The sequence below is a fragment of the Parasteatoda tepidariorum genome, chromosome 7, assembly GCF_043381705.1.
Source record: "Parasteatoda tepidariorum isolate YZ-2023 chromosome 7, CAS_Ptep_4.0, whole genome shotgun sequence".
Classification (NCBI taxonomy): domain Eukaryota; kingdom Metazoa; phylum Arthropoda; class Arachnida; order Araneae; family Theridiidae; genus Parasteatoda; species Parasteatoda tepidariorum.
This window is the reverse complement of record NC_092210.1, coordinates 2,835,551-2,862,331: the sequence shown is the minus strand read 5'-3', so window position 1 is coordinate 2,862,331 and position 26,781 is coordinate 2,835,551. Positions and strand designations below refer to the sequence as shown.

Below are 26,781 nucleotides of genomic sequence, written 5' to 3'. Positions count from 1 at the left end.
ACGCCTGAACAGGCACAGCAGTTTTGTTTTTTATTTTATTCATGTTTTTCATGTTAATTTGTGTATATATATATATATATATATATATAATATCGATTTTACTTATTTCACTTCGATTTAAGAGCTTATGGGAAGAATTGAATAGTTTCGCAAAAAATTCTACCGACGATTTCTTTTATCTATCTGTATAAGCAAAGCAGGATGTTTATGTGCTTGTGTGTAGGTACTTAATGTATTTCCGCTATTGTGAAACGATTTTCACCAAATTTGGTGTACATAAGTTTAAAGACACGGCATTTTTACAACTGCCTACTTTAAAACTCACTGCAACCACCGGTTCGTATGCTACATCTCAAAACGTTACATTCTAAAATCATTCAACACTTCTCTGTATTTACTGAACTTGATGTTTGGGTGTCCTACTATATTTTGCAAATATCTAATAAGTTAATGATCTTTCTAGTATCCCACTGTTTTCCAATATTTGGAAGTCTATTCTAATTCGGGATGGTTCCCGCCAATCCACTCGCACCTGTTCCTAATCTCTCCTTTTGATTATCATGTTTAAATTTGTTCCTTTGTCCCTATTGGCTAAACCACTTAGCAAATGTTTCTATCTTTATTTCTTTACCATCCCTTGATGTTTAGACACAAGGGAAGATTTTTGTTTGTACAACCGAAACTATAGTAGCTCCATTTCGGCTTTATTCACTTATTTTAGTTTACACGGCACAAAGTATACCCTATCATTTTTTAATATGAATGAGATTTTTGTACATTCCTTGGATTGTAATGATAAAATATTTAATGTATATTAAATTGCTTGTAAAATATTGTGCTCATCAAATGTTAGACTTTGTTAGAATATCATCGGAAGATATCCATCCTTTATCTTTTTATGACATTCGCATATTTTCAAACGTCTGATTTATGAAGCTAAAAAAGATTGGAGAATATTATCTTGGGATATTATCTATAAAAATATATATTAAAAAAAGATGTTGGTAGATTATTTTAGAAATTTTTCCAATATTAATGACAATATCTGCAGAATCTTACCTCACGACATTTGCAGGATATTTGAAAACGTCTGACTTTTGAAGCTATATAATGTACCGAGAAAAAAATTTTGGTGCGAATATTTCTTTTTTTTTAAATTTATAATGTTTGTTTTATTTGAATCTAAATTTTTATCATTGTAAATCGAGACTAATAATTTTTTATGACAATTTTAACTTGTCATATTTTATAAAAAATATGTTTTTTTTGCCATTATTTTGTTTGATCTACACATATTAAAACTTATTTTCAATAGCTCTATGAAATCTAATCAAACTTTCAAAATTCCTAATTTTAAGATATCTATTAAAGAATATAATACATTATATATTGTACATCATATAAATGTCACTGAGCAATATTCGACAGATATTGTCAATAATATTCTTGCAAGGTTTGAAAAATTCCTAAGATAATAATGCTCCAATATCTTTTTGTAATTTATGCACAAAAATATTCTCAAAATTATTATTTCCGTACCTCTTTCCAATTTATTGTTTATCAACTGGCGTAATAATAATCACATAATTAAATGAATTACTTTTTTTTACTTTTTTCATGCACAATTTTTAAAGAAAAAAACATTTTCTTACTCGTAAACTTTATAAAAATTTTCTACTTTTTAATATAAGGTAACTTAAATACAAATTGACATAAAATAAGCATTAAACATGCAGGCTTTAGAAAGGTAGGCTGCGATTGATAGAATGATTCAGATTATTGACATGAGCTAGGCCTTATATTCTATTCGCGTCATGATAAGCGTCATACTTATCGGCACATGATGAGATATGAAATACGCTCAATACTTATTAGCAAGAGATAATCGGCATGAAATAAGCTTCATACTTATTGGTATGAAATAAGCTTCATACTGATTCCAAAGAATCTATTAATTTATTGCAGATGAATGCGGAACAAGTTCTTGTATTAACCTACCTTGCAAGAATAATGCTATATGTGAACCAATCGGCGAGACTGATTACTCATGCCTTTGTATGCCAGGATTTACAGGTAAGATACACTTTTTCATAACCTTTTTGGTTCGGAATATTTGCATTGAAAGGAATATGAATAAGAATCATTAATGTTTTGAAAACCCCATGCCAGAATCTGCTTAGGAAACAGAAAAAAATAGCAAGTGTGTTACCTCTAAAGTAAAGTCACATATGAAATTTTTTTTAATTGGTAAACAAATTATGCCGTACTTTTAATTCAAAAAATAAGATTTCAAACATAAATAGTATTACAACAATAACGGATGTTCTAATTTCTTAGAAATTTATGTTTATATTTCAGAGTGCGCAGCCAAATCTTTCAACAAAAAATATGCACCATTTTAAGTACTTTTTAATCACTCATAAAATATTTTTAAGCCCTATAAACATTAACAAAATGCAAAATAATTTTTGAAGACATCACATGATCATGATAAAATAACTAGTTTCCGACAAAAGACTCTTTCTTGGTTATATTAGCCAACATAAAAAGATCGAAAGATTTTTCGGATTGATTTCAGAGGGTGGAAAAGGAAGCCTGAAATTGAGAATGTCTTGCAAAATGTGACAGAGTTGCACATAAGAGTGCTAGAATCTCACCAAATCTAGCTCAGTAGACGCACATATGGACCCCCAAGTATTTCATCAAACATGTTAAATGATTTGGGGCTATTGTGCGCTATGGGTGGATACGGGAAGCCGAAATGGATTGTGGTTGAATGAATTGTGAGAACGTTGAATAGAACAATGTGAAAAGCACGCTTTTGCATAATACGTGGCGAAAATCGACATGGTATAGAAGAAAATCTCATTTTCCAAAAGAGAAAATTAAGCCCTTTCTAAAAATACCCACTGAAAAAAGCATCTTTAAGGGCTTTTGAAAAGGGAAATTGAAAATAAGCACCATTAAGCACTTTTTAAAAACGTTACGCAACATGTATTTTGTGTCTGAGAATATGTTTTTTTTCCTTTTAATGCAAGTTACATTTAATTTCTTGATCCCCTGGCCTAGGGTCTCCCTCATTTCAAGAAATGCAGCTCTATCGTTATTAAAAGCAACAAAAACAATCCTATGAAACTTAGGATACAAAACAATTTTGACATATCAATAATTTCAAACATTACCGACTGTTTGCGAAGTTTTGGATAAATGATTTCTTTCATTTACAAATCATCAAAATTGAATTTAGTAAGGGTATAAAATTATAGTTAAAGTCAAGAATTATACACTCTCTATTTTAGAAAAAATTTCTGGAGTTAATACATTTTAATCAAATTCTAGTCTTTCTAAGAGGAAATTGCATTTTCCACAATCGCTTTACACTCATGTCCATAAATTAAGGATAATGAAGTTCAGGCACAGAAAGAGACAGAAGACAAGCAAATTTGACTTATTTGTGAAGTCTATGTATTAAGCAGAAGATAAAGAGCAAAAAAGATGCTATATGTTTGACATAATTAATAAAAATTGCGATTTTTACTCCCGGGAGCAAATTTTAAAAAAGAACCTATTTTCAAAAAACAGTATAACATGGTTAGTATGATGGTTATTACGGAGTATGTCTCCCGGACGATGCAATACAGGCCGTACAATGCCTAGGCATGCTGAGTATCAAATTATCAATCTGATCTTGGGTAATATTACACCACTCATCAAGCAATGCCCTCCGAAAGTCCGGTAGACAGGAGAGAGGGGGTTGACGGGCTGCAATTCGTCGGCCAAGCATATCCCACATATGCTCTATAGGATTCAATTCCGGTGAGTATGCTGCCCAATCCATGCGGGTGATATCCTCCGATTGAAGGCATTCGTCTGCTATGTTTGCACGGTGAGGACGGGCGTTCTCGTTCATAAACAGAAATTCAGCACCCATGGCGCCCCGAAACAAACGTACATGTTGTTCCAGAATGACATCCCTATAGATGTGGCCTGTCATCGTTACACTCTGAACATGCANAACGAAGAGCTTTGAACAATTTAATGCACTTTTGTGGATGTCTTTATTTTTCAAAAGCCGCTTTTCATGTTATTTTGCTTTTGCGGATTTTTCGTAACAAACACTTCTGCTTTAGAAATTGTATCGATAAAGCAAAATTTTGTTAAAAACATTATTTAAACGAATGAACAGAAGAATGTATGCATATATTTTTGTATATACCAGACTACCATCTGCTTTATTGCATGAAGCTTGGTAAAACGTAATTTGTCTTTGTTAGGTTCAAATTCGTCAAATTCTTTATTTGGTTGATTTTATGGTATCATGTTAGTAAATATTGTTATCTCGTTAATTTCACCCAATCTTACTGTAAATTAATTATTAGTATTTTTATTTAGTATTATTAGTTACAGTCCCTGGCAAAATTATTAGAAGCACTATAAAAGTCTATGTAAAATCTTAATTATGACGTAATACTCACAGTTTTATTGCTTTTATACGAATGAAACCAGTTTTCACTTGTTTACGTTCGTGTTTCAATTGGCTAAATTAAACGATATATAATATAAATTCGATGATTGGATAAATTGGACGATATATTATATAAATTCGATGATTAAATAAATTAGACGATATATTATATAAATTCCATGATTAAATAAATTATACGATATATTATATAAATTCCATGATTAAATAAATTATACGATATATTACATAAATATAGAATATTTATCATATCAGGTATTATATTAGTAAATTATAATAATTGAACCAAATTATTAGATGCATTTTAGTGTTTTAATAATTGCATGTTTTGCACGAGTTTATAGGCAATACTTTTATATTTAAACACACACGTAATGGGTTTTTATTCAGGAGAATTTTCATATACTTCCTATTTGTATTTATTTTTAACGCATTGCATTACAATGTGAAGTCATTGATACATGAACTTAAACAAGTGTAAGCCAGTTTCAGCCACGTAAAAACAATAATGCTGTATAGTATCACCTGACAATTAAGATTTTACATGAAATCATACAGTGTTCTAATAATTTGGCTGTAGTATTATTATTGTAATTATATTAATTATTAGAACTGTATATTAGTTTAAAAAGTCACGCAGAAGTAAATCCATGAAGAGATTTCATTCCTTCAATTAGCATTTTTTCTAGTTACTATTTACGTTATTTTTAGGACCTGAAAAAAATAAGAGTTAAATTGAGAATATTTTTATTTTTATTTTTTGTATATAACAGACAAAATTCTACTTCATTGTTTAAAGTTTGGTTAAACGTAATTTTCTTTTCATGGAAACAAAAATGTGTCAGTTTATGTTTCAAATCTTCCGTTAAATAAATTATAGGGCATTATGATAGCATTTTTTTATCTTTGTTTACACTTGATTTTTAAATTATTTTTAGTTCGATGGAAAAAAGTTATTTAGATATTGGTTTGATACTAAAAACTGATGTGCTATATTCTAAAATATATTTAAATTTCAATATAGTAAAAGACCAAGCGTTATCATTAAAAGATCGCCAAATCAAGCTTTTAGCCAACAATATAATATTACCACTTAAACGTAAGTGGTCAAGATTTGCCTCAGAATTTAATAATTATTTTTAATGCCAACGTTACTAATAATAGTAGTAAGAGCCGAGATGGCTCTGGAGATAGAGCGTTCGCCTTCCAATGTGGCGAACCGGGTTCAGATCATAGTTGATACGAATTCCGCATCATTCTTGCACCAACCACAGTGTTTACGGGAAATATCCTAAGTGGTAGACGGTTCATGGGTTAGAGTCCCCTTGCCATCAGGCTAACTGTGGGAGGTTCTCGTGGTCTTCCTCTCCATGTAACGCAAATGCGGGTTAGCTTCATCAAATAAAAGTCCTCCACGAAGGCAAATTTCTCTCAATATCCAGGAGTTCCCTTGTCTTCTGGATAGGGTTCAGAATTACAAGGCTACGGAGTTGAACATTAGTAAACGTAAGTCCAAAAATTGGGTCAGCTGCTCAACGACAGTTATAATAATTATAATATTATAATTATAATTATNTTAAATAACATATTTGCATAACTTTGAGGGAAATTTAGACTAAGATTTATTAAAAGGCTTATTTAGACTAAGAGCTACTAAGAGTAATCTAGAAAACAATTATCTTTTAATTTTATTTTTAAAAAAAAAAACAATTATAACCTCGACGATTTAAAAAAGTTAACCAAATTCTAATTTAAATTAAGAATAAATAAAAATTATTATATTTTGCCAACAATCAAGTAGGTATAAGGAATAAATTATCTTACTCACGTTATCCTATAGTTTATATCTAACATGTATGTAAATTGTATGATGTTTCAACTTGAAAGCTTGAAGCTAATAAGAATTAAACGCTTCAAAACCATAGCATACAAGACCATTTATCTTTATTCTGGATAATGACAACTTAGACTCTATTACTCGCATTATTCACTTTAAATTATTATGTAAATGGTTTATTTAATAACAGGAATTTCTAATAACACTTTAGTCACTATAGCAATTAATAAGAAATGCTTCAATGTCTATTAACTCTGCTGCTTTAAACTCACGAATTATTGGTTTTAAATAATAACCTTCCAATCAATTATCATCATTAATCAATGATTGATCTGCTAATGTTATTACTAAGTAAATTGTTTCATACATTGTTTTAGAAAAGAGTAATACAGCCGAATCCCGCTGTAGTGAAACTTCAAGAGACCGAAATTTCGCTTCACTATAACCGGGCGTTCACTATATCCGTACTGTAAACAATTTTAACTAATTTTTCCGAACTGCTCCATTTTATTAAACATTATTTAAATAAGTAACCAATAAAAAGAAATACAAAAATGATTTAAAAAAAACAATATGTAGTAACAAAAAAATGTGCTAACTTTTATTTTTTATTATTTTTCGTCCTACGTACAAAAAATTTAGGGATGGGAAACTGAGATAGAAGAAGCAAACAAGAGAAAATGCTTACAGCTACATTCCAATCTTAAGATGGTTTTAAAATTCGGTAAATGCGATTTTATGGAGAAATTTCAAAATTACCAAGAAATAAAAATAAAAAAATCAGTCAAAGACAAAAAAAAGTTCATAATATGCAATTTCCTCTCTTCTTTTAGTTCACTATATCCACAAAAAATAATAGTATGTCTGTATAGCAAAGCACAGAAGCGAACATTTCGTTTGCTATATCCGGGAGTTCACTATAAACCATGTTCACTATAGTGGGGTTTGACTGTAGTTGCAGATAATCAACTAATCGTCCATTTAATATTGTATAGTCACATTATTGGCTTAAAAGGCAGACGGTTCACTCTTTTTTTCAACAGCTATATTCATTCCTCTTGTTTAAATGTGGTAAAGCAAAGTTGGTTTATTAAGCTTTTGAAAGTGGTTAAAATTTTCAAAAGGCTAGGAGGGTAATCATAACGCATCTAAAGTATCTTAGAAACAGTCAAAACATGTATAAATATATTAAAATATCTATTCGAATTTGTAAATATTAACGCATAATCTTAGAATTGGAAATAATTTTATGTAGAAATTAAAGCTATGAATAGAACGCAGAAAAATGTTTTAAATTTATATTTGTTTTGGTTTATTTGTGAGAATTCAAATATTCTCAAGGAGATTTTAAACAGATAAAATAAAAACAAAAATATAGTAAAATTACTATTTTAGTCTTAATGTTATTGAAATGGAAATGCATGCAGTTTTATTTAAACATATATTTATTTTGCAAATATTAAAGCAATGCAAATAAGTAAAATCAAAATCGTTGCATTTGAATATTTGAAAAAAAAAAATACAGAAAAATTTAAAAACATTTCTAAAGAATGAAAATAATATTGTTATAAAACTGGAAACGATTCTGAGAAATCAGCACTGTTCTGTATATAAGCTTAAAACTGCAAAATAAGTTTTTTTTAAGATAGAATACCATCCTCAATAGTATTATGTTGTTAAATTATTTTTTGTTTTTGAAAAAAAAACTCTAAACCAACTTTTTAACTATAGATCTTCCAGCATATCTTTCGTTAGCATATAGTTGACTGTTTTTAAAGTATTATCATAAAATATTTTTTTAATGTTTTCTTTTTATCATCAAAATGTATAAAAAAAAATTCAAATATTTGACCTTGAACACTATCTCTAATGACCTATTGAAAGTTTGAAACATAATAATTGTACCTATATATAGTTTGTCGAAAGAAATAACTCCCCTCTCCATGAAGTCGAAGGTTCTCTGCTGCTATGGAAACAAGAAATAGCTCATTTCAAAGAGGGGAGCTTCTTTCTCCTCTGATTCCTTTTCTCTCGCCTACTCCAGCCAAAACCAGTTTTAAATAATGTCCAACCCCCTACTTGAAATAGTTTAACCTCCTAACGATAGACAAAGCCACTACTCTAGACGAATACCCAGGGGAGTTCCTTACGTAGACTAACTATATAATTGTACTTTTCTTAATGTTTCGGCAAATTAAAAGGTCGTGGTTTTAACCTTTGCTGAAATTGTCAAAAACCGTTAAAAGAACACACCAGCTAGTAAAACACATATTTTAACCATTGATGAAAATGTATTGCTATGTATTTTGCATATGTCCGTGTGTAGTAATATAAATATGTTTATATGTTGTTCCGATTCATATATGCTGCGATATATATGTTTGTATGTATACATGTTATAATTTAAATCTATTTGAAATTTATGGTTCAGGAAAAACCTGTGAAATATTAGAAGACGCATGCATAAACAGCCCTTGTATTGAAGGATCAACATGTATAACTCATGCAGAGCATGGATTTGTGTGTAGATGCCCTCCAGATCGTGCTGGAAAACTATGTGAAAAGAGTAAGCTGTTATGAATCATTATTTTAAAATGAGTTATGATGACATAAATACTATCCGTAATATATATATATTATTTCTTCAGAACTTTTCTGTAAATCCTTTCCTTATTCACACTTTAACTCACACTCTACTCGCACTTTAAAATTCACATCCTATCTTTTAACCAATTTTAAGTTCAAGTATGCATTAATTAAAAGTAGGGCATTTTTCCCTTTGCTGCTTTGTGAGAGCTCTGAGACATACTTAATAGATCAATTACAATTACTATGATTTCCCTTATTCCTTAAAAAGCGAAATTTTATGGATTTTCATTGGAAGATTTTTCTTAACTTTTATAGACTAGCACTATGATTTCGCGTACACTTTGATAACCGTTCTCTGTTTAATAACTATTAATTAAATTTTGTACCCTCTTTCCAGATATATTTCCATAGGAATTTTTAAACAGAACAGTTTTGTTATTTTTGCTAAATATAGTTAATTAAATGCTTGCATCTTGTAAAAAAAAATCTTAAAAGCATGAGGGATCACAAGCTGAAATTTAAACGGAGAACGGGAAAAAAAAGCAATTAAACTAACGAATCATAGGAAAACGGGATAGTAAGTTCTGAGCCTGTTAGCCTGTCTCCTGCATAGTTCTATCAAGTATTTCACTTTTTCTTATAAAATATGCTTTTTGGTTTTCTTTGTTACTTACTTAATGTGGCGATATTTTTTGTAGTTTTGTAGGAAGGATATGGTTATATCTCATAAGTAGTTGAAATATTTTTTCTGCTGCATTTTTTATTATTGCCGAACTACGAAAAAGAAAATAAATTTGAAGAAAAAAATAATATCTTGTAATTATCTTACAATAAGCTACATTTATTTTACTTCATTTACCCATTCAGCCGACTCATTTTTGGGCTTATGGCTATCAATGCACTATTCCTTAGCTTTATAATTTTGAACCCAACTCAGAAGACTAAAGAACTCTTGGATCAATCATTTAAACAAATTAGCTTTCGTAGTGAATTTTCTATTGAAATTAACCAGCATTTACGTTACATGGAGAGTGAAGAGAAAAACCACGAAAAACCTTCCTCTGTTACCTCTTCCGCATGGGGATTTTTTTATTTTATATTTTATATCCGTCATTGAACAGCCGATCCAATTTTGGGCTTACGGCTACTAATGTTCAACTCGGTAGCCTTGTAATTTTGAACTAATCCAGAAGACAAGGAAGCTCCTGGATCAGTACCCCCAGAAGTATGATTTGTCATGAGAACACTGAGGACTTTGTGACCCGACAGATTTAACGTACACCAGCCACCATTTACTGAACGGGAAGTCGTCGGCCGGTGGGGATCGAACCCACGACCTCTTGGACATGGACCCAGTGCCCTACCAACCAAACTAACTCGACCAAGAGGATTCTTACCCATATCCCGTCTAGAATTCGAATCGATCAGACGTCGCTGAGTTTCGAACCTGGGTCTCATCATTGGAGGACAAGCGCTCTATCACTTGAGCCACCACGAAGCAACATTAAGCTGTTGATACGCTAGGAAATAAATAGAAATAGGTATTTGAAGTGTATATGAAAAATAAACATTAAAATCGTCGATGAGGAAACGCCTAGTATATGGTGCATTCCTCCATATGGACTTCATTTAAAAAAATATCTGAAGCTCATTTTTTATTCTCCCTTTGCATTTTTTTATGTTATTAAATCCATTATTTATTTGGAGCTGCAATGGCTCAGGGGATAGAGAGCTCGACTTCCAATGTGGTGGACCGGGTTTAAATCCCAGTCGATACGAATTCCGCATACGGCTTGCACCAACCACAGTGCTGACGTGAACTATCGTCAGTGGTAGACGGATCATGGGTTAGAGTCCCTTTGCCGTGAGGCTAACAGTGGGAGGCTCTCGTCATCTTTCTATCCATGTAACGCAAATGTGGAATATTTCCATCAAAAAGTTCTCCACCAAGACAAAATTTCTCTCAATACTTGATCCAGCAGTTCCCTGGTCTTCTGGATAAGGTTCAAAATTACAAGGCTACGGAGTTTGAACATTAGTAGTCGTAAACCCAAAAATTGGATCGGCTGTTCAACGACTGTTATAAAATAAAATAATATCCATTATTTAGTTTCAATCAAAATTGATTTAAAAAAACACAATACCTTTGAATAAAAGCGACTTAAAATAATTCTCTAATCAGCATTTAACATTTATAGTTACATGTATTTCAATCACATAGGAAACTGATTATAACTGAAATTGTGATTTGCAAATGATTAATAGTCCCAGCACATGTTAAGCAGCGGGATGCACAACCCTCTTATAACTGATGACGTGTCGCTGAATATATTATTCAAATTACGTAGAAACTCTCAGCGTACTAGATATTCAATTTGGACAATGATTTTCCCCCTGGACAACGTCCATCCCTTTTATCGGTCGCTTCCATATATTGAAACACTTCAACGTGTTCAGTCTATTTAAATTATTTTGAAAGCAAAATGCTACATTGTAATACATAATTCATTTAAAATATTCTTAATCATATTATTTCATCAAGTGTATATGCAGATTATTCATGTTCCAATATATGAATGGGGATTAAGTGAATGCTTAAATATATTTTATCGTGTTTATTTTTTCCTATTCACTAGTTTCAAATATTAAACGAAGATATTATAATTGTCCTGCAGATGACCAGCTTAGTCCCCTTTTAAAATGAACTTTAATGTTAACCAACAGGAAATCACAGCACAACTTTATTTGAGTATTTTATATTTTTAATGCTTGGTCCAGGAGTTCCCTTATCTTCAGGATTGAGTTCAAAATTACGAGGCAACGAAGTTAAACATTAGTAGTCGTATTTATCTAATACTAACATATCTGTTGAACATGAATTGAATAATAACTATTCTACTCTATTACAAGTAATTATTATTCTTATTGTAAGTATTTTTCTCAGTGTATTTGTTCATTTAATTTACAATTAAATGCTTCAAATGTTTTCCAGCTAATCGAGAGTCTGAAGGCATTTTTGTTCCTGATTTCAAGGGGGATTCTTATCTCGAATTTCCGACTTTAACAAACGTTCGTCAAGCATTTAACATTGAAGTTTGGTTTTTAACACGGGCGTTACACGGAACAGTACTTTACAACGGACAGCAAGCTTCAGGAAAAGGAGATTTTGTAGCCATTACCATAACTGATGGTTATATTGATTTTCGATATGACCTGGGAAGTGCTGTCCAATCTGTTTCGTAAGTTACTTTTATTGACATCAATGTATATTTTTTTTACCCATTGGCAAAGTGGGTTTTGTTTTGGGTTTGATGGCTTGCGCACTTTATTTGGACGTCATCACACTTTTCAACTGTGCTCAAGAGTAATAGTAAGCAGAGCGCACGCGTTGCTATGGGGACCGCTGCTGTTTGATATTTTTTTTAGAATTCTTTTTTTCACTTTTAATTTTGTTATGCATTAGGTTGGTGAGCTTATTTTTGAGATATGGGGACCAGAGAGATCCCATAAATGCTTCTTGATTTGTGAACAAAAGAGAATTTGATCAGTTGAACGATATTTTTTGTTTTTATTGTTTTAATTGAAAATCAGAAATATAAATTCTAAAAAAAAAAAAAAAAATTAGACGAAAACCATTTTGCCAATGGACAACCTGTAATCGCCTTTAGACGATCACAATTTATTTTTAACAGTGCTCGAAAATTTTTTTTTTCTATATTTATTATTAATTTTATTTTAATTACAAAAACTGTTTTATGGGACAGCATTTATTTTATGAAAATAAATTTTTTAAATACACTTCATCTTTTGATCCGTTTTAAAAACTTTTGGAACCTTTATTTATTTATTCGATATTACTTTAATAGATTAGTTTTATTTCAGCTTAAAATACTAGAAATGCATTACTAAAACTAAGCCATTGCTTATCCAGTCCAACTTTCAGAAAAATAGGTATAGCCATAATGTCGGTACTTTAAACCAACATATCATATTTTTGGGAAGTGCTGCCCCGACTGTTACTTAATTTAATTTAGCTTTATGAGCCAAAATAAAATTTGTATTTTAAGCTAAAATTGATGAATGGATGACTGAACCAATTGCTCAACCAGTTTAGCACTCTTAGAAAAATTAGTTCAACTTTGAATCGATACCATGACCCGTAATATCATGCTAATAAGTTACAATTATGATAAGGAAATAAATTAATCATATTAAGCAATTTAATACAGTAAATTAATTAAATAATATTTAAATACAAATAAAATAGTCGGTGGAACATCACTAGTTCATTTATGTTTTAATAAAAATTTAGGAATGCGCCCTTAACACTAGATTGCCCAAAGAAGTCATTTTGTCTGCTTTTTAACTGCCTTTTCATTTGCAAAAACAATAATAATGCATAAATTAATTTTTTTCCAAATGAAGTAAATTCTTTTATTGTTAATATTTACTAATAACTTGTTACATAACTGTAAATAAAAAAAAAATATTAAAAATTAAATACATTTCTTTACACATTAGTTATTCTTTCACAATGTTAGTTCTTCATTTTAACTGCTTTTAGGCAATATAGGTATATATTAAGTTTCAGTCTTTCTAGTATTAAAGAAAGCTAATTTGTTTGACATAAATTAGTAAGTTTTTATTTCATGGCCTATGAGTCAATTAAGGAGTCGAAACGATTTTCCAAACTAAATGTTCGATTTGTTTAGAAAAAAAAAAGGAATTTCGGCCTGTGTTATTCTGAGAAGTTTGACATCAAATATAAGATAACACTAAAAAAACTGCTTAAGTTAGGCATAATACTGATGTCTACTCACCAAAAACTAAAATATAATTTATAAAACTAAAATAATTATAAAACTAAAATATAAATATAAAACCAAATTTTTTTTCTAAATTAGAATCGTTGGCAAAACCACATTTTTGTTTAAAGCTCTTGTTGAATTATTTATGAAAGTTTTACATTCAATTTTATATTAAGCTTTTGAGTAATTAAATTGTGAAAGTTTCAGAAAAGTGTTAGTGTTTAGCTAAATTCTTTGCTTAAACTAAACTTCTGTAAAAAAATTCTGAATCCTTAGTTTAATATTTGATAAGTTATAGAAAGTAAAAAAAGGCACTTGATGCTTCTTCGAGGAAATCAAAAAGCCCTAGACCTCTTTATTACCCCCTTACAAAGTAACATTTTAATTATCTATGTTTAATTTTCGAAAGAATAAGGTTCAGCGTGTGAACATATTTAGAAGTATTTAAGTTGTTTTGATTTAATGTTCTCCAAAACTTTATGGGTTAAATGACGAGTAGAAGCAAGCTAGTTTAGAGAAATAATAAAAATCATAATAATATATTTAAATTGCATTTTAAACATAGATTTTTTAAGTGAATAGAAATATTTTCAGTCTCTCTTACTAAGACCATATGATCCCTATGCGAAAAAACAACCAAAGAATGTCACGAAAATTTTTAATTCTACCTTTTTCATTTTAGGAAAAAAAGTGAGCATTAAATTTCCACTAACAATTTTTTATTTAAAAACTAATTTATCAACATGAAGCCACTTTTTTTTAAACTCTATACTATTATACGAAGTTCTGAACAGTTTAATAATATTTTTTTATCAAAAAACCTAAATTTTTCATATTAGCTAACTTTTAAATTAAAATATTTCATAAATATCAATTTTAATAACGGTAATGGAAATTTAGAAAATAATTGGGGTAATCAAAATTAACAAAACTCTTAAAATTGTCATTTTTTTAAATATTTTTTATTATTTTGACATAAATGACATTATAAGACAGTTATTATTAAAAAAAAATCAACAAGCATTTAACAATAATAGATATTAAAAAAGCATAATTGAGGAAAATAAGTAAGGTTTTGAAATACTTCCTATTCATGTTTTTTTAAAAATAAATTTGCATACTTCCTAAAAAATTAAATATCGTAATTGGCATAAATTTAAAAAAAAAAATTTCACAGAAAATTAAGTTTTTTTTTTCTCATCCCAGTCAAGTAGAAATTTACTTTAATTGACTACATCTTTATTATTTAATTAACATCGGTATTGTTTTTGATGTAACTGACATAAGCCATTTTTAGTTTGACTTTTTGAAGAAAAGTAGAATGATGTACCTTGAAAAATAAATGAAAAATTTTAATACTCTATTTTTTGTAATTTTCCTCCTGTTTTCATATTTTTTATTATAATTTAATTTTCAGAGTCACTACAACGCAACTGACGAATCATGTTTAAAATAAAACATTCATGAATTTTTTTTAATAATATTTGGATCTTAATGTAGTGTTTATTATATCTTTAAACATTCTATTTTTTACCTAAATTCTTAACGTTTTTTCTTTCCAAGCACATTTTGTAATTAGAACTATCTTTCATAATATAACTTTTCTTTGATAAATTTAATACACTCGTAACTTACGAGTATTTTAGATTTCATATAAAAAAAAGAACGTTTTTTTTTTTAATTTTTTGACGGCATACAAAATAATGTGTTCAACAAGGCAATAATTAATATCACATAAGTAATTACTTTAAATATTATCTTCCCATTTGGTGATAAAATTATATTAGATATATTTCTACTTTTAAAGTTTACTTTTTTTTTGAACAAATTTTAAATATTTTAAAGATTTATTCTTAAGTGCTGTAAAGCAATTTTGTTTTTCAAAAACTCTTTATAATTGCTGGATTGCATCGTTTCAGCAGTTTTTCATAAGAACTGTAAATTGTCATGAAAATAAAGATTAATTTGAAGTATTGACATGAAGTATTTGGGGAAGTGTAAAGATTAAAAAAACTTTTTGAGTTTTGAAAGGGAGCTTTTTTTTCCTGCAAAACATTATTTTATATAAGTAATAAAATGTAACTGGTTATTGTGCTGCCATCTAATAGAAACTATAAAAAGCGCATTATAGAGAACTTAAGTATTATTTTTATGCAAATAAGTCACATTTAGGATAAAATCAGACAACTTCAAACCAAATCACTCCAAAGTGTTTCATATATTATATTATTTATATATGTTATGCTATATTACTGTTACAGACATTGTTACACTGTTACATTCAGTCAAAGATAGCTCCTTAACTGAATAAATTTATTAAAGGATTTTAAAGCAAATAAAAAAATATGTTCGACATCTTAAAATCAATCAAAATTGTGATATCAATCAAAAACTGTTTTTGACATAATTCCAATAAATTTTAATGTCAAAGCTGTCATTAAATAAAATTAAACTAAAGAATTGGGAACAAACATATTTTCAATTTTTTAAAAATATCCCTTTAAAATAGTTTTTTTTTTAATTAACCGAATATTTGAATCGAATGAGACCAAAGCCAAGTCTATGATATCTTAGTATAGAAGTCCTAATTCTAAATTAGACTCCTAGACTCCAAGTTTAGAATTTAGGAGGATTTTATTAATTTATATAACACTATCTTTTATGCATAATACTCTTATAACTACTAAACTATCAGTTTTAGACTCAATTTTGATTTTACTGCTTAAACACTACGTTCAGATAGCACTTGTTTAGATAGCAATAACAAGATACTTAAGTAGGAATAATTTAAAAGTGGTAGCTTTTTTACCTAATTTAATAACTTCTAAACTATTAGTCTCGTTGTCGTTTTTCTAATTCTGCAATATTAGATTACTCAAAGCTTAATAACAAATTTACTTACAGGTAATAGAGTGGTGAAAAGGAAATTTATTAGACTTTAGATAGCACAAAATGTAACCTAACATGTAGTGAATTTGCGTGCAAAAATAGTGCTTTGAATTACTGCTAATGACTAATGTCTACATGCATTCATAAAGACAAATTCAAAAATATTACTTTGAATTACTGCAATTGTCTTTAATGTCTACTAATTTATAAAAGGCAAATTTGCATTCTATATTTTTTGTAAAACAAAAACAAATTTTAAAACATATTTTCAAGTATATATAACGATAGCATTTATTTATTTTGATGTTTGAATAATGAAAAAGTCTTATTTTTTATGCTTACTATTAGTGGAGTTGTGAGCATCAAGTAAGTGTAAACATTTCATTAATCACCGTACTTAGTGCAAGAATACGATAAGGGACATTTTAACGAATTAGAGGGAACTAGTAATAGTAATGCTTTGTAAAAGCACGATGTTTTGTAAAAGCATGAGTAAGCGTTTTCAAAACATATTGCCTAAGAAATTTACTTTGTCATTTTTGCATTTCTTTATACGTGACAGTATATATCAATGCAAAAATGACGTAGTTTTAGTACGGAAAGTTGGGCATTTTTAAAATGTCACTTAGCATGTTTGCCCACTATAAATATTAAATTCGATTTTTAAAGTAGTGTTTGTTCTCAATGTATAAAACACATGCTCTTCTAATATGTATTTTTGATTCTAAGTTGATAAAGTGTTTTCAAATACTGATTAATGATTTAAATAGAAAAAAATAATATATATAACTTGGTATTATATATTAGTTTTTATACCAATAATTTCTGGTTATTCCAACCATTTATTATTTGTTATTAACATACTTATTTTTAATAATTAATGATTGCGTAACAGCCGACCGGTCTGTGTAGGGGTCAGGAAACAGCCCTTGCATCAGAAAGGTTCTGGGTTCGAATACCGGGCAAGACATGGATGTTCTTTCCTTCTCTGTACTATCTGTCCTTACTGCGGGAACAATGTTGGCCCACCTAATATGGTGCACATGAAAGAGAGGCCAACAAAATCGTCCTGTAAATGCCTGAATTCACGAAAAATGTTAACACAGGTGGGCATTGGGAAAAAATTTTTTTTGCGTAACGTAGATTGAGATTACGTTTTCATACTTACCTAAATTTTATTCTGTTATGTTCATTTTTTTAAATTTATAAGACAAATACTCTAATTTAAATACTATGTGTTGACGGAAGTTAATTTATTTATTTACTTTTGTACATAAAAATGTTTCCTAAGTGTCTTTCTTTATCTAAGTAGAACAATGAATAATCATACTCTATGTATGACGACCTATATAAATACATAGTAAAATAATTTTTAATATAAATACATAGATTTTTTTAGGTTAATTGGTATTCATTATTTCTTTCCAGAAACAGCTAAAATTGCATAAGAAATGCTTCGAACTTTTTTAAACGGAACGTAAGCAACTATAATTAATTAATCTTTCAAAATAAAATGAGAGTTTTAAAAACTATTGAATTCGGACTTCTAATTAGATATATGCATGACTTATACTTTCAGCAGTTGAATGTGAAAGCTAGCAAAAATGGCAGCTTTAATTAAAAAGGATGTGTTTAAACAGTAACAATAACATGTTTAACACATAATTAATCTAAAAAATACTCTTGGCAAAATATTTAAGGACTCAAAATTACCTAAGATCCATAGTACTTATTCTCGTAAGTTTAGGAATAGGGAAGAATCCATAGAAAAATAAAATTTTTAAATTTTTTTTCTAGTCTATATATTTAAAATGTTCAGTTCGTATTTAAATGTCATGCTGGACACTGAACTTATATTTAAATGTCAAGTCTATACATAAAACAATTATTGTTAACAAAATAACTAAGTTTTTTGTGTGCATTTAAATAAGAAATAATTTATTTTGAAATAAATTTCATCATGTAGAAAAAATGCCAAGGAGCGTAACCATAATAATTGCTGCCAGGATCATGCTGGACACTGAAATTTAAAAAAAATTTTTTTTTTTAAATGCTATATATATTAATTAAACTTTTAAATGCTAAAAATATTAATTAAACTTTTCAAAATTCTAAATGTGAATTAATTAATATGCTTATAAATTTATTAATATGCGAAAATTATGCTCGTATAGCAGAAATAATGACACCTTTGCAATGTAAGTACTGAAACATGCTTATGAAATGCATGTATTAATAAAGTTGAAATATTGAAACGTATTGTTGATTCGTGTTGCAGAAATAATTACTATATTTTTTAGTTTACAAACACACAATTTTTTAGTTTTATGAAACTTATGTCATAATTAAACATTTTGCAATTTAAGTACCTTAAACATGCTTTTGAAACAAATGTATGCATTAATAAACTTGAAATATTGAAAATTATTGGAAAAGTTATTGACTCGTGTTGCAAAAAATAATTATTATATTTTTAGTTTACAAAAATACAATTTCTAGTTTTATGAAACGAAGTACCTTAAACATGCTTATAAAGCAAACGTATGCAATAAAAAAGTTAAATTAGTGAAATAATTGTTCAGAATGAAATAAGCAATTATATTTTTTCATATTTTATAACCGTCGTTAAACAGCAGACCCAAATTTTGGGTTTACGACTACTAACGTTCAACTCCGTAGTCTTGTAATTTTGAACCCAATTCAGAAGACAAGGGAACTACTGGATCCAGTATTGGGAGAACTTTGCCTTCGTGGAGGACTTTTTGATAGAACTAACCCGCATTTGTGTTACATTGAGAGAAATAACGAGAAACTCCCACGTTTAGCCTGACGGCAAGGGGACTCTAACTCATGATCCGTCAACGGCTGAGGATATTTCGCATCAGCACTGTGATCGGCACAAGCAAGATGCAGATTCGTATCGACAAGCCATCACTGGGATTCGAACCCGGTTAACCTTATAGGAAGGCAAACGGTCTATCCCCTGTGCCATCGCTGCTCGAAATAAGCAATTGTAGAAAGAAATAGTCACCACATGTAGATATATATTAAAAAAAAGAGTTGAAAACAAAAATCAGAATGGTGACTCATGTTGTCGCCTTAGAGAAGCAACTGAATTGCAGGGAAAATAAAAGTGTCGTATATTTTGATCGCAAATCATGTGAACTATCAAAAACAAATTCGTAAAATGCTGTTTAGAAAGTTCCACGTCACTTTTTTTTTCAATGTAAGTACATTCCAGAAAAGGAGATTCATTTTTTGGCAGGAAAATCTTCATCTGCTACCTCTAGTGGTTTGCTCAGTTCAAGTTTTTTTTTCTTTATATTTCCACAGGAGTCCGGAGCCTATATCTTTGAACGAATGGCATTCGGTGAAGGTTAATCGTTTGTGGAAAAACGGCACTTTGCAAGTTGATGACGGTCGTATTTCAGCCAAAGAATCACCGGTAAGAAAAGAAAACTGTGTGTTTAGTTTTTGGAGTTTGCAAACCTTATTTTTCTTGTGCTTAGTAAAACTGAGAAATTGTTGGTACATATTAAAGGACATAAATCCTTGGTAGTTGTTAGAGTTCTGCTCTTGCTATAATTTTATGAATTTAATGTTTTTAAAAATATAAATAAATGAATTTATGAAATAAGATTTTATAATTTTAACGATTAAGAATGTATGAACTTATTAAATCTAGGTTTTATAAAATGGTTGAATTTAGATCTTATAAGCTTGATAAATTTATAGAATTTAAATTCATCTATTTTTTAAAACCCAATATGATTATTATAATTTTATAAATTTAGTATTTTTAGAAAATATAAATAAATAAATTTTTGAAATTAGATTTTATAATTTTAATAATTACGAATTTATGAACTTATTAAACTTAGGTTTTATTAAATGGTTGAATTTAGATCTTATAAATTTATTAAATATAAATTTATCTATTTTATAAAAGCTAATATGATTATTATAACTTTTTTAAATTTAATATTTTTAAAAAATATAAATATATAAATTTATGAAATAATTCAGATATTCGTATTGCAAAAAATAATACGAATAAAAAATAATTATAAAAATAATTAGTTTTATAATTATAAAAATAATTAAAAATTTTTATAATTTCAAAAAAATCTGCATGTAAAAAGCGAGTGAAATTAGAATTTTAATATTTTGATGAAATACGATTTTATGAACTCAATGAATTTAGGTTTTCCGAAAATTGATGAATTACAATTATATCATTATTAGCATTTCCTGTTATTAATCTGTTCAAATTTTATAAATTCGTCTATTTAGGTTTTCTTAATATTTAAATTTAGACTTCGCAAATTTTAGCAATTTCCAAAACCATGTATTGACGATTTTGGGTCTTGAAGACTTAATTTAGGTTTCATTTCGGGAGCTTAAGGAATATAAATTTTTATGAACTTAATGAATTTACATTTAAAGAAATGGGTTTTAACTGAATATTAAACCTCCAGTATTGCTAAATTCTTCCTATTGCCTAAATTGTATTACTTTACATTGATAAAAAATACCGATAGAAAAATGGTGAACATGTTTTTAAGCAACATCTTTCTAATACTGTTTACTTTTACCAAATAACGCTTTTTTTGCCAGAAAAAAAAATAGAAATGATTTTAATTCCTTCTTTATTTCAAGCATTAAAATCTTTTTTTTAAGTATACTATTTTTATGATGTTTTAAATTAGTATTTTGATACATGCCTTTAAATTTTCATGAAAAAATATATGAGATTTCAAATTTTAAACATTGCAGCTTTTAATTTTAATTCCTCTATACCCACAACTTTAAATCCTCAATACGTAAATATCAATCACTATTTTAATAAATTTATAAAACAAAAATTTCTGTATTTACCATTAAATTATATTTTTACCATATTAAAATATTTCAAGTTACAGTATTTATGCTTATAATTATGTATTAGTAGAAATATAATTGTTAGAACTAATATAACACAGATCTATCTTCTCCTTTTATTTTTCAAATTCGAAAACTTGTCTATCTACGTACATTTTAAGTAGAAAATATAAAAGAACTTTAGTTTCTTTGCAAGAAAGACACTAGCAGAATATTAGCAATTCCCTACAAAAGCAGAGTTTATCCCTATTTAATCCCTAAACAACACTTCCTCCATGACAATTCATGATGAGTGATGATCCCTAAACCAAACCTTCTGCCTACATAAATTACTCCCTCATCTTGAAATCCTTTTTATCATTCCAGGCATCCCTGACAGAACTGAATCTTGAGAACAATTTGTACGTTGGCGGTGTTCCAAACTTGAAGATAGTGAATCCCGAATCCAGCGTGAAAGTTGGTCTGGACGGAGCGATTCAAAGGATTAACGTAAATGGAGACATATGGGACAGACTAATGTCCCGCGCTGTTTGGTCACATCGTGTCCATCGTTACAGGGGACCACCATGTGATAATACAATGCAATGCCTTAATGATGGTGTTTGTGTTCCCAGCTTAAATGTGCCTCTCTGCAAATGTCCTTTACATTTCTGGGGACTGAGATGTGAAAAGAGTAAGCGTTGTGTACTTTTTTAGAAAACATTTAACGCATTCATACAATGCATTCATACAGAATACAGGGAAAATTAGTACTACTGCGAAGCCTAAATATCTTAACATGATAGCAGAAATCATTAACAATTTTGGTAGAACTCTGACATATATGCAAGTGAGTGCAATTCAGAAAGGAGTGTTAAGGGCGCATCAGCCTTATAGGCATACAGCCAAAATAAAAACATCCAATAGGTGAATAAGGACAATTAAACTTTTAATCTGGCGCTTATTTTGTATGTAATTAAAATTTTACTTAACCTAGCAGCAAAATAACTCGGGCCCTTATTTTACCAATATTCAAGAATCTTGTCTCAATAAGGGTCACCCAATATTTTATATCCATTATTCATCCAATATAAGCCGATATTGACACTGCATAGGACCAATATTAAAAATTTTAGACATCCCAATATGGGTCCCTCTATCTATGTTCATATAGGACCCATATTGAACCCAACCTTGAGCCCAACTAGGGTCTATGTATAATTGTTACTGGGGTATGAATAGTTTTAACATATGAATATTTGGTTCCTGCAAAATATATTAAGAAGAATTATAATGTATATTATCTGCGCTAGCTAAGTGGTTTAGGCACTAATATGAAAAGTAAAGAACATATTTATTCCCTTAAAGCTACTTTAAACCCACCCAGATTCAAGTCTATATGTATCATCTCCAGCTTGACTGGAAAGTAAATGTGGTCAGTGTGCATTACTGAGCACATTTCTACCATCATGTCATTGATCTCGAAATAGTTGAGCCTTAATCTTCATAATCCCCCTGGCACACAATGGGCTGTAGCGGAAATGTTTTACTTTCACAATATGTAATTTTCAAATAAATTTAACGAGTAAGCTAGAGAATTATATTACTCGAGAGAAAGATAAAGTATAAATATTTATTTCATTTTAAATAAACAACGAAAAAAAACTAGAAGCATTTATTATAAACTAGAAACAAATTAGAACCCTTTATTAGAAAATAGAAACACATTAGAAACATTATCAGAAAATAATTTCCTCGTGCGTTTCAATAAAAAAATTGCTTTAAATTTGCATGAACTTGCCTTTACAATGTTTCCTTTAATTAAATTATTTTCCTCCCTTAAGAGATTTGTTTTAAAAGCCACTAATCGCCTCAGGCATCCTGACACCTCTCGACGCAACTTATGCAGCCTTTTTGCTTTGCTATACAAAAAAGACCATACCAAAATGGCTTTATTATAGCTAAATATACAAAGTTTTGTGTTTAATTTGAAAAAAAATTATTAAATTTTTCAGTTTTTTTTTCTATTTTCAATATTTAGATTTTAAGGAATACACAACACAAAAACTGCAATAAATTTTTTCTAATAATGCTTAAATTATACAAAACCAGTATTTTTTACTAAAACTCAAATTCTTATCATAATTTGCTCCAACGATTGTGTTTTGAATTTCAGAGTATCATAAAAAAATGAAGCAGTTTTTTTTAATCCATGTTCATATCTTCAATGTTATATGATATAAAAGCATCGGAAATTCGTTCCGAAAAAAATGCACAGCACAAATGTAAGGAACAATATAATAGGAGATTAGCGGCTATACCAATTTGCTACACTTTGTAGTGATATATCTGTTCTTTAGTGTAGAGTAGGGGTGTACAACCTGTGGCCCACCATCCCTCGATGTGCCGCCCGCGGCTGCATTTCTTTCATAAACTTGCATTTATTTTAATAACATGACTATTCATTTTTAAATTTAATTCTATGAACAAATTTTTCTGCGTTAAAATTTATGTTTAAATGGAAATTTGTATTTTGTAATATGATAAAAAAACATGAATTTTTCCATAGTTTTTAATTATTTCAATTTATATAAAGTTCTATTTTTTGATAAATTGATTCTGATTTTCGGATTCTGTTTTTTCCCCTGAAAAATGAGTTTTGCAGTTTCTAACTTTTAAACATTTGAAAGTATTTAGTTTTATGGCAAACATATTACAAGATTAACTGACAAAAAGAATTTAGTGCCTAGGACAATGATGTTTATATAAGGTCAGCCTAGCAACAAGGGGACTCTAACCCATGATCCATTTACCACTGGAGACATTTTATGTCAGCACAGTGGTCGGTGCAAGCTGGATGCTGAATTAGTATCGACCTGTCATCGCTGGGATTCGAACCTGGTTCACCTCATTAGAAGGCGAACGCTATCCCCAGAGCCATCACGGCTCGTCTTTGTTAATTACTAACTTTTTTTTAAACATAATTTAACCACAGATGTTATCTTTTCCGACTTTTAATTAGTTTTTGAGGAATTTGGTAAGTGCCAAATTCTTCTTGACGTTCTACAGGCCAGAAACAAAACCTTTGGACTGCTTCTCTTGATAATTTGATCCATAATATTGGAGTGTGAAATAAATCAAATCGTCCATGCATTTCGTCATCATCTGGAACTGCGCATAACGTGAATCAAATTCAGTATCACCCTTATGCCTTAGTTGGTCCTTCACTTACTATATACTACCACATTTAACATTTTGCAATAAAATTTATTAATACAAAAATTCGAGTACAAGTCATCTAGAGTATATTACTTATGTGAATGGCTATCCATGATTTCTTCAATAGAGTCATTAAATGCCTCAAAACTTATGTTACAATTAAAAACCATTAAAATAACATAACTTATAACTATCCGTTTAATGTTAATTTCTCATTTATCACACATAATTCATGCAACATTTTGGCGATTTTTTTAAGACTAATTTTAAAAAATTATTCACAGAACTAATATGTTATTGTGATCATTTTAGAAATTAATAAAGAAGACTTAGAGCGACCCGTTTCTTTTGATGGAAGTAACTTCCTAAGTTTTTCAAGCAAATCTATTACAGGGTAAGTTATGCTTTGTAAGTTTGTATTACACACTTAATTCTATTATCTATCATCAAGAAGATAAGATTTCTATGAGCGTTTATAATTGGTTTTTTAATGACTGAAAAATTACTCCACTGTATTGTTTGAATTCTTCGTATTATTTTAAAAAAAGTTAACAATCTGAAATTGATTTTAAGGCTGTTTTTCGAAGACTGATGTCGTATCATGAAATAATGCTTTTTAGCAAATGATACGCTATTTTTATACCTAACTATTATTCATGAGTGTTAGGTTAAAATTTTCCAATCTTTATCAAGTTTTCTATATGCTAATAATGAAAATGATTCAAACCGTTTATACGAAAAAAAGCCACACTTTTATAGAACTAAAAGTTGTTTGTTAAAGTATCGGGCTGAGTGTTTAGCTGTTCCAGTTTTTTTTTTGTTTTTTGTTTTGTTTTTTTTTTTTGTTAGCAAAGTAACTTTAATGCTGCATTATTTTGAGCTCATAAAAATTTAAGAAAATTTAGATATACATTTTAAGTGGGTTTGATAATTTTCATCTAAACGAAACACTCTAATGAAATTGATGTTCATTATTAATATTTTTAAATATTCAATCCATTTGCCCGATCTAAAACCTGGATACTTATTTCTGACAAAATGGTTAATATTGTTTTAAACTTTAGCTTTGCTTCAAGTTTAAACTTAAACTACGTTTTTTTTCTCGGTGAGAGAGCTTCGAAAAAACCGCTAAATGCTTTTTAATATGGATGAAAAAATCTTGCCAAAATAGCAATTTAAGTATTTTAAAAAAGAAATTGATAATTATTAAAATTTGTTAATTACTTTAAAACCCAATAAATTCCTTTAAACTAAAAAGTATGCAGTTTGAAATTAAAATAAAAATATTGTTTCGAGTTCAGGAAACATGCTATTAAACCAAATTATATCTGGCCAAATTATTAGACGCACTGTAAGATTCTTCCGCATCTTTTCTTTCGTTTCAGGCTCAATTCGTACTCTGATTCAATTTTCTTCTTTATGCGCCATACGCGAGCTTTAGAAACCTTCAATCTACGTAACGTTTCGCTGTTTAAAAATATTTTTGCATTCACGAGGTCTTTTAGTCAGCATTTTTACATGGTGAAAGATCTCCTTTTTTTGCCTATGATGAAAATGTTACAATTAATTATCTATACACTGCACACAAAATAAAAAAATAACTGCGTAGTATTAAACCTGCGAAACAAAGAAACATGAGCGTAAAGCCACAGAAACACGTCCGCAACTGACGCACGTGAGAACGCAACAGAAACCGGTCTGCACTTGTTTCCGTTTGTGTCAATTAGTTAACATTGTAATGCGATACGTTAAAAATAAATACAAATAGGAAGTATATAAGAAATATCCTGCATGAAAACCCATTACATGTATGTTTAAATAAAAAAGTACTGCATATAAACTCGTGCAAAGCATGTCATTATAAAAAAAACTACAGTGCGTTTAATAATTTCGTCTAATTATTATAATATACTAATATAATACTTGATATAATAACTATTCTATATTTATATAATATATCGTCTAATTTATCCAATCGTCGAATTTCTATCATATATCGTCGAATTTAATTAATTGATACACGAACACAAACAAGTGCACAGCGGTTTCCATCGCGTAAAAACGATTAAGCTGTATACTATCACCTGATAATTAAG

General features: G+C 29.0%; 1 protein-coding gene across 1 annotated transcript in view; it reads left to right on the top strand.

Annotated features, from left to right (window-relative positions):
* Positions 1-26,781, top strand: part of LOC107441737 (agrin) — a 342,845-nt gene that overhangs the window by 307,582 nt on the left and 8,482 nt on the right. Inside the window, exons 21-27 of the mRNA XM_071183001.1 lie at positions 1,966-2,073; positions 8,752-8,886; positions 11,902-12,148; positions 16,955-16,972; positions 19,940-20,051; positions 21,854-22,160; positions 24,998-25,079. Coding sequence (XP_071039102.1) covers positions 1,966-2,073; positions 8,752-8,886; positions 11,902-12,148; positions 16,955-16,972; positions 19,940-20,051; positions 21,854-22,160; positions 24,998-25,079 — 1,009 coding nt within the window. The remainder of the gene's footprint in view (positions 1-1,965; positions 2,074-8,751; positions 8,887-11,901; positions 12,149-16,954; positions 16,973-19,939; positions 20,052-21,853; positions 22,161-24,997; positions 25,080-26,781) is intronic.